Source organism: Condylura cristata, unplaced genomic scaffold, assembly GCF_000260355.1.
Source record: "Condylura cristata isolate star-nosed mole 26May11 unplaced genomic scaffold, ConCri1.0 scaffold00007, whole genome shotgun sequence".
Taxonomy (NCBI): domain Eukaryota; kingdom Metazoa; phylum Chordata; class Mammalia; order Eulipotyphla; family Talpidae; genus Condylura; species Condylura cristata.
This window is the reverse complement of record NW_004567108.1, coordinates 23619732-23632775: the sequence shown is the minus strand read 5'-3', so window position 1 is coordinate 23632775 and position 13044 is coordinate 23619732. Positions and strand designations below refer to the sequence as shown.

Below are 13044 nucleotides of genomic sequence, written 5' to 3'. Positions count from 1 at the left end.
GTTACACCAGTCAACCTGGGAAAAAGAACTGCAATTGAATAACATTGAACGAATTCATTAGATTATTTATTGTGGTTTTGATTCATACTTGACTAAGCAGTTACAAAAGGCTGATTCTAGATACTAATCAGACAAATGAATAGGCATCTGTACACACATACACATTTGACATTTAAAGCCCCAGAATTTATGTAAGCATTGATTTAATAATACTTCAGGCTTTGCAAGGGTCATAATGTGGCTTTCTTTACTTACATTTCTGGCTAGAATAGTTTTTGGTTTGTTTTTAATGCTAAGTGAATATAAAGTTAAAAATATTATGAACATTTAGGTACATTTAACAAGTATATAAAGAGATCAAACCATCTGAAAAAGACTTATTAATACAAAATGGATTAGTTACAGCATTAGAGACATTTGACTATTGAGCTCAAAGTAGGAAAAAAGTTTCTGTGGTTCATGTATAGGAAAGCTTAGTACTGAATCTTCCCTTTTAAATATGGAATAAAATTCTATAGAAGATACTTTTCAGAAAACTTATCAGTTAAACTTTGGTCTCTATATGTTAGCTGCAGATTTCAATTTATTATTAATTTGTTTGACAATTGCCTATAGCTGGGCAAATTATATAGTAGGTACTCAATAAATATAAAGCGAAGCCATTTAGGTAGTCTCCAATTATGACTGTCCTTGCTCATAGAATGCTTAAAAAATAATTTAAAATTCCTACAGATTGTTTAAGTTGTGAAACAGTACCAAAATAAGAATTTGTATGTCCTTAAAATTGAAAAGGAAGTTAAAGTATGCATTTCTTATGAACTGTCATAATTAATGGCATATAATTGTTTGGAATATGAATGACCATTAGTGAATATACTCACTAAACGATAAGTAATATATTTAACACCTTATACAGCTACTATATTTAATAGTCAAATAGGTTTTAGAATGACATCCAATCTCTTAAGTAAAGATACCTTAAAATAATTACAAATCTCTCAACATAGAATCAAGGTAAGCCAGTTTCAGAAGGCACACTTGAACAATCTAATGAAGGAGAGGAAATAGTTAAAATTATTCTAGAATTCAGTCTCTTGTTTTTAGCACATGAAAGTAGTGATTTTTAAAAATAATGAAAATTCCCCTGAATAGCACTACGCCTCTATCTGCTTCGTTTCTTCCAAGGTATTACATTTCATACAGTAGTCAAGGCTTCAGGGAAAGTCTTACATAGAAGAAACTTGGTTTCCCTAAGTGAAGTATCTTTTGTTAAATGCATGCAATCCTCCACTACTCCTCTCTCACCCACAAGAAAAAGTACTAGTTATACATAGAAAAGATGGTTTTTATTTAATGTAGTGAATGTATAGTCAACATTACCATTGAACTGAACATCTGAAATTTGATAGAATGAAGCAAACAGAAGAAAGTCATCTGTTAATGGTTATTATCCACTAAGTACATCTGAGATTGTAGAACATCAGGATTGTAGACATTTGAGTAGACATGTCAGCAGAGAACATAAAACTCATACAAGGTATATTTGAAAGTTAACTTATCCCATCAATAAACTTTCTATAATAACATCAACATCATGGAATATTGTGTGTTAGCAACAGATAGTGATGGTATGCAGATGTAAGCATGTCATTATAAACATGATCCACTAAATACAGAGCATATTGAGGTTGAAGCCTTTCTGTAGAAAGGAATTTCATTGACATTCTTTCAAGCATAGTATATAAACAGGTCAAAAGAGTTCTGTCATAAGAAACAGTATTTAACAACATAGCTTTAAAATAAAAAATACTTTAAAAATCAGCTCTGATGAGATTAAATTTATTTTTAATAAATTGTAATAGTTTTTAAGTCTTTTTTAGAGTAAATATATATTTCTTGCTTTTGGCTTTCTACATTTTCCAGCATAACCTCCACCATCACCCTACCCCACCCCTGGTCTATAATAAATTAGTGCAAAACATTGTCTGCAGCATTTTCAACCAAGCTCAATTCCTTACCAAATCAGGGACATTCTCACTAGAGTATCTCTCACTCCAGAGGTATACCCCCTTGATATAGTAGGGAGTTAGGTACAAAAACTACCATAAGAGTCTTAGGAATGTAATTTTTAAGTATAGATTCTGTGGTAAGATATTTGAAGGCAAATTCCCCCTTCCCATAAGCAGTTTATTTTGCAAAATAGATTCTCATGCATTCATATTACCAAGAATGATTACTTTTTCCATAAAATAATGTGATGAAACACTGGCATATGACTTAGCACACTTCATTCTCTCTATGTTAAAATTCACACTAATAACAAAAGTCATAATATATATTAAAGCATTTCACTATCCTAATGAGAGAGCAGATAATTTTTTATGTGAGGGCACTTGAGCAGTAAATATTTTTAGATGCACAGTGACATGATCTAACACCAAAAAGAATATGGATTTAATTGTATTTTTGATAAGTGAACTGCACTGAACTAATTTTCTAATTTAGTATATAAATTACAAGAGTGGTAGGTAGAAAAATTCATACAGGCAATCATTTATAAATCTGGCAGTATTTGTGTGTAGTTCTGTAGAGAATTTAAGATTTTAGATGGAATGATAGACTGTTTTAAAAGTTTTCTTTGCAGGGTTGATTTCAGATTGTGGAAAAATCTCTTGAGATGGTGAATATAACTTCACTCATTAGCTTAAAATTAGCCTAGTCATATCTAAATAATTTGAACAGGAATGAATGTCAGAATCTGGTGTCAGAATCTATGTAAAATTGAAATGCATCTGATCCACTTTTCAATTTTGGGGTCCCCCTCCTTCCCCTTTTGAAATGTAGAAAACTGTAATGGATTACTTTTTACATTAAAAAAATTACATTAAAAAAACCCTTTCAAATCAAATAGACACATTTTATGTCAATTTAATCAGAGCACAGGTGAGCATTTAATCTAATATTCTGGTTCTTCCACATGTAATAGAGAAGTATGTATCTTCCAGTATGTATCTACCATTCTTACATTTGTTGTTCCAATGTATTGTATTATTATCCACAGCTAACAAAGCTTTTCACACAGCAGTAACTTAAACCTTTATCAAATTGATTCCGTACAATGGAAGTATATTTTCAAAGACATATGCCTTTGTACACTATTTACAAATTCCCTCAATCATGATAAAAAGGCAAAATAAATAAAAAGCAGAAAGAAAGGAACTGCTGCTGAGGCTGAAGGCTTTTTCTTTTATCTTCCCAAACAGATGCTGGTCCGCTCAGTGCTGGGAGTTGGCTAGCCAAGATTGTTTTTCTTCCTTTTACATGGGCTATGAGTAGGATCTGGTTTCAGTTCTTGGTATTGCACCTGTTTAAACAGAGTTCAGAGAAAGACTGGTCAGGTGGCCACTTTCTGGCAAAGGAATGAGAGACTATGCTTCGGGGACAAAACTGCTCTCTCTGGAAGCTGTATGAGATCTGCAGCTGGGATGCAGAAAACAATGGAATGATAGAGCAGGAGTCAGAAGGAAATCCTGCCAGATTCTACGCCAGGTCCCTGATGGGAACTTGGGTAAGGGTAAAGGGCTGGGTTCTTCACTGTCTATAGCAAGTTATATTAAAAACAAAACTATTCCACTTAGTTTAGAAGTTCAGATAATATTTCTTTGTAATTTATTGTTTAATATAGACTTAATCTCCAGTCAGCCCACTCAAGTTTGATACCATCAAAAATGTAACAGAAGGGAACGGTATTGCTGTAACATAGCTTCAAGATTTTCATAAAAGCATTTTCTCATTTTACTCAGAAAATAGTTTATGGTTAATGGGCATTAACCTCAAAGGATTTCAAAGGATTAATATGTACCTAAGTCTTCAAAAAGCAGTCACTGATCCCCACTCAGTGACTTCCAAAATATGCATCTTTTAAAGTTCACTTAGTTCATGCAAATTATGCAATGAAGTTTTTCTCTCAAATATCCACTGACACAATTTTGCTTTCATCATCCAATATTCCTATTTCCTTCCCTCAGGTGAAATTCCTTCGTTGGAGGACTGTCCTTAACAGTCCTTGTAGGTTCTTTGTGCATGCCCATTTCATTCTCCAGTCCCCAATTTTTATACAAGTTCTATTTATTATTTCACATTATAACATTTTTTTGAAGTAACTTTGGTTTACAACACTATGATTCAGAAATAGAGGATCCAACCTCTTCAGGTGTTTGTTATCATACCACCCCCACCCCTAAGACCCATGATGTCCACCTTTCTTTCATCCATATTCACCCTCCCCCATAGTTAGCCTCAGTTGTATAGTGGGCCAAGTTCCCAATTATTTGCTACTTCTATTGACTTCACCAGGTTCTTCAAAAAACTTTGGAATTGAAAGGATGTAAAAGGTAAAACCCAATGTCACTTACTGTACACCAAAACATTAGTAAAGGCACTGAAATTACCTACCACTTGTACATCTGAAGGGACTCTGGAAAGGAAGTCAAGTAGTTCATTGTTGTCAATTGCATATGGACTCCGAAGCTTTTTTGTAAATTTATTGATGCCTGAAGTGATAGATCAAATATAAATGAAATCTCCAAAGTTTAACATGATAGAAAACACATTTCTGGCAAAAGTTTCTGGTGATTTGAAATTTAAATTAAACAGCTTTTGTCCTTGACTGAATGAAGCAGTCAACCCGGTTTTCTCTCTCTTCTTCATCTTTTTTCCTCCTATCCTCTGTTACTTCTTCCCTCCTTCCCAACCCAATGGCTGTTACTTTTCTCTTCTACTTCAGTGATTGCCTCCTAGCAGGAAAGGCTTTCTATTTGGGAAGCAAAAGGCATTTGGCAAGAATAAACAATGACATAACTTGCTTTTTCATTGGTGTTATAGAAGCTATGCTTCAATTTTCATCTATGAATATATATTTTGAATGAAACTTGTCTCCCTACATTTTGGATAAAAACTGTTTGGGCTTTTTTTTAGGATTTTTTAGCATGTAATGATGCATTTCTTGTATTTTTTTAAGTATAATCAACATACATTTTACTAGTATCAGATGTACAGCATAATGACATTTATATATAATGTTGATGAGTCAATTTCCTATCCTTAGTAATTTTTCAAGTTTGCAAAAAATATATCATTGCCTATTATTGTATAAGGAAATATATGCCTCTACATTCCCTTCATCTCTTTGACTTATCTGAACTCATCACTGCTGTTAACCATCCATCTCTTTACTGTATCAGTGAACTTAGTTTTGTTTTTTGCTTTTAGATTTCATGTAAAAGTGAGATCATACAGTATTACTCTTTCTTTGTCTAACTTTTTTCACTTAGCATAATTTTCTCAAGGTCCATTCATGGTGTTACAGATGACAAGATTTATTTCATTTATCACCTTTTTTAAAGATTTATTTTGTATGGTTGTACAATATTCTATTGTATATATACCTCACCCAGTCATATTCATGTTTTCACCTGTCAGTGGATACTTAGGTTGGTTCTATATCTTGACTATAGTAATATAATACAACTGCAGGAACCATGAAGATAAACATATATTTTTAAGTAAGTGTTTTCAATTTCTTTGCATCATATAGTAGTTCTAATTTTAATTTTTTTCTGGAACAAAAGGATGCTTATTCTTGCCACTTTCACTCAACACAGTATTAGAAGTCCTACCCAAGAATTTAGGCAAGAAAAAAGGAAAATACCTCCAGATTGAGAAAGAAGTAATAAAACTATCACTATTTGTAGGTGGCATGGTTTCATACATAGAAAACTCTAAAGCCTCTACTAAAAAAATACTGTTAAAGCTGATAAACAAATTTAGTTTACATGATGCAAAAAGTATAAAAAGCTATTATATTTCTATAATAAAATATCAGAAAGAGAAATTGAGAAAATGATCCAATTTATGAGTGCATTAAAGAAAAAAAAAAAAACCCTAAAGTCTAGAGTGCACTGAATTGTGGTGATGGCACACAAGTTGTGGAAAGCTCATGGGGATTAAAACTGGGATGAAAAATGCACAAAATGAAAAATGATGTAAAAAAATAAAAAAATATAATTAAAGAAAACCACCCTAGCAATAAATATAACCAAAGAATTGAAAGAATTATACACTGAAAACTGTAAGAATTTAATGAGAAGCATTGAAGAAAGCACAAAAAATGTAGAAAGATATTCATGCTCATGTATTAAAGAGTCAACAAAAAATTTCCAGTGCCCTTTTTAACAGAAATAGAAAAACTAAAACTTGTATGGAGCCACAAAGAGCCCAGATACCCAGATAGCCAAAGTAATCTTGAAAAATAAGAGCAAACTTAGAGGCATCATGTTCCCTGACTTCAAATCATATTGCAAAGTTATAGTTATCAAAGCAATAAGATCTTGATATAAAATAATAGTCCACAGGATGATGAGTTAGAACTAAGCCTGTGTGTGTGTGTGTGTAGTCAAAGAATTTTTGACAAAGCATCCATGAAAGGATAATCTCTTCAAAAAATTGTGTTTGGGAAACTTGACTTCGACTTGCAAAAAGAGTGGACCACTACTTTGCACCATGCAAAGAAATCAACTAAAAAATAGATTGAAGAGTGGAAAGTAAGACCTGAATCTATAAAACTACTAACAGAAAACATAGTGGGTAAGCTCTTGGGTCTTAGTGGTATTTTTGTTTGGATCTGACACCAGAATGAAAACAAAAATAAGAGACAAATACACAAAATATTAGAATATAAGAGTTCATATTACTCAATAGCAAAAATAATCCAATAGAACAATGAGCAGAGGATCCGAATAGATGTTTTTCAAAAAAAATACCTATAAACAGTCAATGGGAACAGGAAAAGATTGCAGCATCAAAATTATTAACTGTATGTGAGTCAAACCTTAATGAGATACCTGGAAAAATGGCTTAGATCAAGAAATCAAGAAACAAGTGTTGAGGATGTACAGAAAGGGAACCCTTGTTCATTGCTGGTGGAAATATAAATGTGGTGCAATTCCATAGAAGACAATGTGGAATGCCTTCAAAAAATTTAAAAATAGAACTAGCATATGATACAGGTGTTTCACTTTTGGGTTTTACTCAAAGGAAGTGAACACAGTAATTTGAAAAGACTATGTGCCCCATAGTCATTGCGGCATTATTTACAAAGGCCAAGGCATGAAAACAACTTGAGTCTCCACCAAAAGATGAATGAATAAAATAAACTTGGGATATGCATGTAATTAGATACAGAGAAGAGATTGGTGACTAACAGCAGCAGAGGATAGTAGGAGGGAAGCAGGTAAAAGGGGTCAAAGGTGTGATTCCAGTTATGATGTAAATCCTGAGAATATAATGTGATAATACTAAATAGTATACTTGCACATTAGAAAGTTGCTAAGGAAGTGAATCTTGGAAGACCTCACCACAAGAAAGAAGGTTTCCATTTTTATATCTCTAACACTGAGATTTTTAGAATCCAATTTTCCTTTCAAATTACAATAAATGTAAATTCAATGCTTGCAAAAGATGCTGCCATGATTGACTTGCTTGCATCACTTTTGGATTAAAATGATCAAGAACCATATGGATGAGCCATCTCTTCCCATACTAAACAGTGAATTCCTCTACACTACCTGAAAAACTAATGTGGATGTGGGGAAAATATGGGTGAAATTAGAGCTATTGTAGGAACTCAAAGGGAGATAGAAATGTCAAAGTAATATATAAAATATAACTTTACATACTACATGCTATAATTCCAATGAGTTAAATCTATTTTTTTAAATTTATACTGCACTTAAATTACCAAACATATTTACACTAAAAACAAATGAACAGCTTTATATGAAATTGACAGACTGTAAAAACTGGGCCATAACTGGCAGCATCTTGGTTCTTCTTTCAGAGAGTTCAGCAGAATAAACTGCAATCATGATTTTGGTTCCTCTTTCCCCATGTGAGATCCATGTCTTAAATTTCTAGTTAATATTTCAGCAATCACCTACCACTAAAGGAATACTGTTCCTGTATTGTTTTATTTGATGAAACAAGAGGCCCAAACACATTCTCTAGAAATTACATTTAAGACAGCTAGCCCGTGGGGCCACGCCAGGTTACGTGGCCAGATGTTTGCCACAGACTCTAGTTTCTCAGAATGGGGGGGGGGACAAAACCATAGGTCCCCTCCTATCATAACTGAGATGGCAGGCTGACCCTCGGCAGGTTAGAGGTCATAAACTGGCACAACTAACACCCTGCCCTAATTCCTTCAATAAAGCAGCATCTGTTTTAAATATCGGAGGAAGGAATGAAGGATGGGGCTTGAACATACAATAGGGAAGCAAGAACATGATGGATATGCCTCTTCTCTTGTTTAGTGAAAATGCTGTCTCACTTGAAACTTAGTGTCTCAGTTGTAACTGTTTCTTTAAAATGCAGACATTAAAAAGAGAAAATGAAATCATTTCTGTCCCAAGATGTAAAGGTAGTGATACTAATGATAAGGGGTAAGAGGGCTTGCTGTAGAGATGACAACATAAGGCAATGAAATAATAAATAAGAGAAGATAGGAAAGTTAAAGCTGAGATCATCAGACAGAATATTTCCTTAAAATATTTTTAAAAGAACAAAGCATACCCTTTGATCTTTTTGCTTTCCACAGATACAAGTGTTTTCTGGAGTTATGACTCATTTCAGTTCTCTGCATTTCATATAAGTTTAGCAATCTTAAGTGTATGCAGGCCAGGGGCAAGTTGAGAATTCTACCCAATCTTGTTTTTATATATATATATATATATATATATATATATATATATCTCATTAGCATCATAGGTTTATATATTAGTTAATCTAGGCTAGACGCTGAAAATTGAATGTTCCAAACCAAGAATTTTGTCAGATAAGGAAAAAACCCAAACCTATGAAGAATGTTGAGCAAATTATCACTTAAGTGGAGTCTGAATAGGAACTGTTGATGTGCTGCATAAAAGCATTAAAAATATCATTTTGAAGTGGGTTTTGCAGCTGCATTTTTGTTTAGTACACATAAAGCAGGTTTCTGTTTTCCTAAGCAACATATCAAGCCAAGGATCCTTTTCCTACATCTGAAAGGTGACCTCTTAAACAGGTGGCTATATACAGCACCATGTTTACAGATACTTCCACAAGATAAAGCACCACAGCACGAAAGCATATTGTCCTAAATGCACCATATGGATCGAAATGTCTCTGTTTACGTAAAAGTGGTGAAAATAAATCAGAGTGATATCTAGACAAAGCTCCACTTTGATATATGAAGAAGCTACACAACTGCATGTTTATAGTATGATGGAGCCTATGGTGCCAGATAAGAAAAATGCATTTTGCAGGTAGACCTAAATCTTTATACTGTTGTGATTTTTAACTGACCTGTCTCTTTTCATCATGGAGTAGTTTCATGACCATAAATATAGGGAACAACAGACAGTATAATTCATTCCTTAAAAATAGTTTGTTTTTAGCAGCTGAGACAGTTTTTAAAAAAAGAAAGAAAAGCCTTTACTTACCCCAGACAAGGACAATGTATCTCAATGGAATGAAGTACAGGATGATTGTGAACATACAAAAGGCTACGATGGCCAGCCAGCTTAGGAAGGGGACAGTCCAGTTGAAAGTACTAAAGGAGAAATTAACATATCAGTAGTCTGAGCGCTTGCCTATTTTTTTCAGACACAGATTACAAGAAAAGTGATTGTAACTCAAAATCTTAACTGAGATCTAGCAAGACTGCATTACCTTCTGGGGTAGAAGCCAAAGGTAGGAGTTATCAGAGGATACAGGTTAGTCACAATTTGCTCAACATGGAGGTAAAGGGCCTTGCCATCACCTCTCTCAGGTTAGGCCAGGTGACTGCATGCTCTAGGGCTGTTGCAGTGTTTGGGTGAATCCTCAGATGGTAAATAAGTTCTTTTTTAATATTTGATTTTCTACTTCTAAAACAGGTAACTGATCTTGTTATAACTAAATTTTCCTAAGAGGAAAGTATCTCTGGACCTACCATTCTTTCATCAATTCTCCACTGGGTACCCCCCAACACTGGAAATAAGATGTTTCCAGCAATTATCTACAGGTGTAAATCTTACACATTGTATAAATCTCTGAACTTTAGAATTCCTGAGAGGAATACACACTTCCTACTTCAGCTATGTTTAAATAGAACTAGAAGTCAGGAGGGGGAACAGGACAGTTCACCTTGTAAGGATATAACTACTATCCTTACCCTTCTCACAAATGCTTAGATAATTCAGAAATAAAGTCAGCATTACTTACTAGCCGCCCTATATTATGTTTGTCAAATTTGGGCGTGGCTTGTGGTAGATTTGTTGGAAAACTGTAAAAAGAGCATGTAAACTGGGAAAGTGGTGTGTGGCAACACTGACGGGTGTGTATGTAATGCTCCTGTGTGGCCGGGATTGATGGCATGGAGGGTCAGAGGAGCCAGGGTACCAACAGCGAGGTATCAGCACAAAAAACAGAAAGGGAACAATAATTTGGGGGTGGGGGGAGAGAAAGCCCCCAAAAGGCAGCAAAAAGATGAGAAGGAAATTAGTGGGAAAGGAAGGAAAAAGAGAAGGCAAAAAAAGATAATGTAAAGAATGAGGGAAACAGAACATGGAAAGACTATCATAGTATAAAGCTTTGTGTAGAAATTCTGTAGGGCATCTCCAGCAGTTTCTAAGTGAGAGTCACAAAATTATAGAGAAAATAGGGAACCATCACAGGCAGCCTCGAGGTTAGCCTCACACATCCTGTTGAATCACTCTTCAGCCGCGTTTAATGAAAAGAGTTAAGGCAGAAGATCTGTGCTCAAAACTTGGAGTCTTCTATGTGACTTTAGATGTGTGAAACTCTTTATGGCTTTATAAAATCAAGATAGGTTTTAATTTACCAAGGGATATAGTAGTGATGGCAACAGGTCTACGTGATTGAAGTAATGACATTAGAGCTTATCAACCCTGGCAGTGAGAAGTGTGGCTTAAGGGCAGTGAGCAGGGCTCTAACAACTTCAAAAAAATGTGAAGTTATATGTGATGTGACTATATGTTAGTGTTTTCTTTCTCTTCTCGTGTCCCGCTATGTATGTGATAGTCACTTGAGCTGGGTTTATTCGGTGTAGTTTTTGATCAAGTACAGGATGATCATTAAGAGATTTTCTTCCTATACTGTGTGTGTACTCTGCAGAACACAACTGAGTTATCCCTTAGTTTTGTGGTAGATGTTGGCTTTTTATATCCCGCTGAATCAACTGTTGCCTAAAAATGTCTTTTCCTATAGAAGAGCCCACGTTGGCTCTATCTGCTTGTAGTGTTTCCCATGACTCTTGGTGTCTGTGTCTGACTTTTCTGGCATTTGGATCTTTGTTTCTTTTTTCTCCTATGAGTGTCCTGTTACTGCCACCAGCTAAAGACTATGCCTTTCCTCCTGTATGGGCACCGGTGCCTCCCTTCTTTCTGCTGCTTGTAGAGAGAACAGAAGGCTGAGGGTTTGCTTGCTTTCCTGTGACTCAGCTCATAGCCATCCATCACACTGCTCCATCTGTGAGGGCACTGGCTCTTCACCCTGGAAATTCTAGTTGTGGGCAGCTTCACTTCAGGGCTCCCTGTGTTCCCTTTATCCCGCTTGGAAGGATAAGTGGCAGAGGATTCTTATCACCATAGCTAATGTCAAGGGGAAAAAAACAAAAGCTACCCTTTTCTATTTCCACACTACATTATGGAATCTAAATCTAGATTTTGATTTTCCCTCCCCCAAAAAGATGCAATTCAAGAAAGTTCTGGAATGATTAGTGAGTAACAAGATGTGGTAAGTATAGAGATTTCACTTTGGACTTAAAAATTGATACTGAATCTGCTTTCTGGACAGATGTATCCTCTCATCTGGAATTATTCTTTTTAAGTATTCAGATGATTATTGGGCAGAAAAGATGAAAGTTACAGGAACATGGCACAGGATCCATGTTCTTCTACCTCAGCCTAGACTGTAGCTCTATTTCTACTATGCCTATACCTAAACTTATAACTCTACCAATAGTAGAAATTTGGGAAATTCTGTGAAACCTAGCATTTCAGCAGGCTGATCTCCAGCCAGGGTAATATCCTTCAACTGGTATGACGTTTTCTAGCCAGCTACCTGGCTAAGATCTCCTACCATCCAGTTTTACAAAGACTTTTTCTCAGCTATTCACAAGTCTGGGCAGAGCTGACCCATGGTCTACTGCTATAAATAAGATGCTCCTGTCAGGCATCACTACACAGTGTGCCTCAAAGGAGGGACAACACACAGTCAGGAAATGTGCTGTTTAGGGCTTCACGCTTTGCTTCAGTGGACACAGGGCAGAGGGAAAGGGAGCATTCTTCGAAGTGGAAATAACACAGAGAGGAAGAGGGAAGAGAAAAGTTGTGGGCATCTGCTTGCAAAAGTCTGAAACTGAATGTTGCTTAGATGCACATTTGGGAGTGAGAGGGAGGCTGTTCTAATATGATCTAGGAAAGTGGAAACTCAGCACCTATGCATATGTGGAAATGTATTAAACAAAAAATTATACAAAATAAAATACATTATCCCTTGAAACATGAAAAGCACTGGATGAATGACTCACACCTTTAGTTTAAATAATTTACTCCTTTCAAATTCTGTATGTGCCCAAGGATCCAGCTCTGCAATGTGCTTTTGGTTATGAATAATAAACAATGAGCAGGTCTAGGAAATGAGGGAAATGTAAGCTTCTCTGTTTGTGGATGTGTAGCGACACTCCTAAATATACAATTTAATAATCATCACACAGACCAACTTCCACTACTTTTCTAGTTTGGGGATTAATTTTTTTTTCTTTCTACTGATAATTCTTATAAATAATCTCATTTTTGTAATTAACCTGTTAGTTTTAGGGTAAACCTAGCAAGTAAAATTTGAAATAAGACACAACTAATGTAAAGATTTAAGTGAATTTCTTAATATTACAGAGATCCAAGAAACAATATTATATTAATTCAAAAGATGGAAAAAGCATTCTTT

The 13044-nt window shown here is 35.0% G+C and overlaps 1 protein-coding gene across 3 annotated transcripts in view; it reads right to left on the bottom strand.

The window, feature by feature from the left end:
• Nucleotides 1-1331: 1331 nt before the first annotated feature.
• Nucleotides 1332-13044, bottom strand: part of MCTP1 (multiple C2 domains, transmembrane 1) — a 435421-nt gene continuing 423708 nt past the window's right edge. For all 3 annotated transcript variants that reach the window (XM_004678130.2, XM_012721941.1, XM_012721942.1), the window contains 3 exons: nt 9537-9646; nt 4456-4553; nt 1332-3364 (listed from right to left, as the gene is read on the bottom strand). In XM_004678130.2, coding sequence (XP_004678187.1) covers nt 3293-3364; nt 4456-4553; nt 9537-9646 — 280 coding nt within the window. In that variant the 3' untranslated portion in view covers nt 1332-3292. The remainder of the gene's footprint in view (nt 3365-4455; nt 4554-9536; nt 9647-13044) is intronic.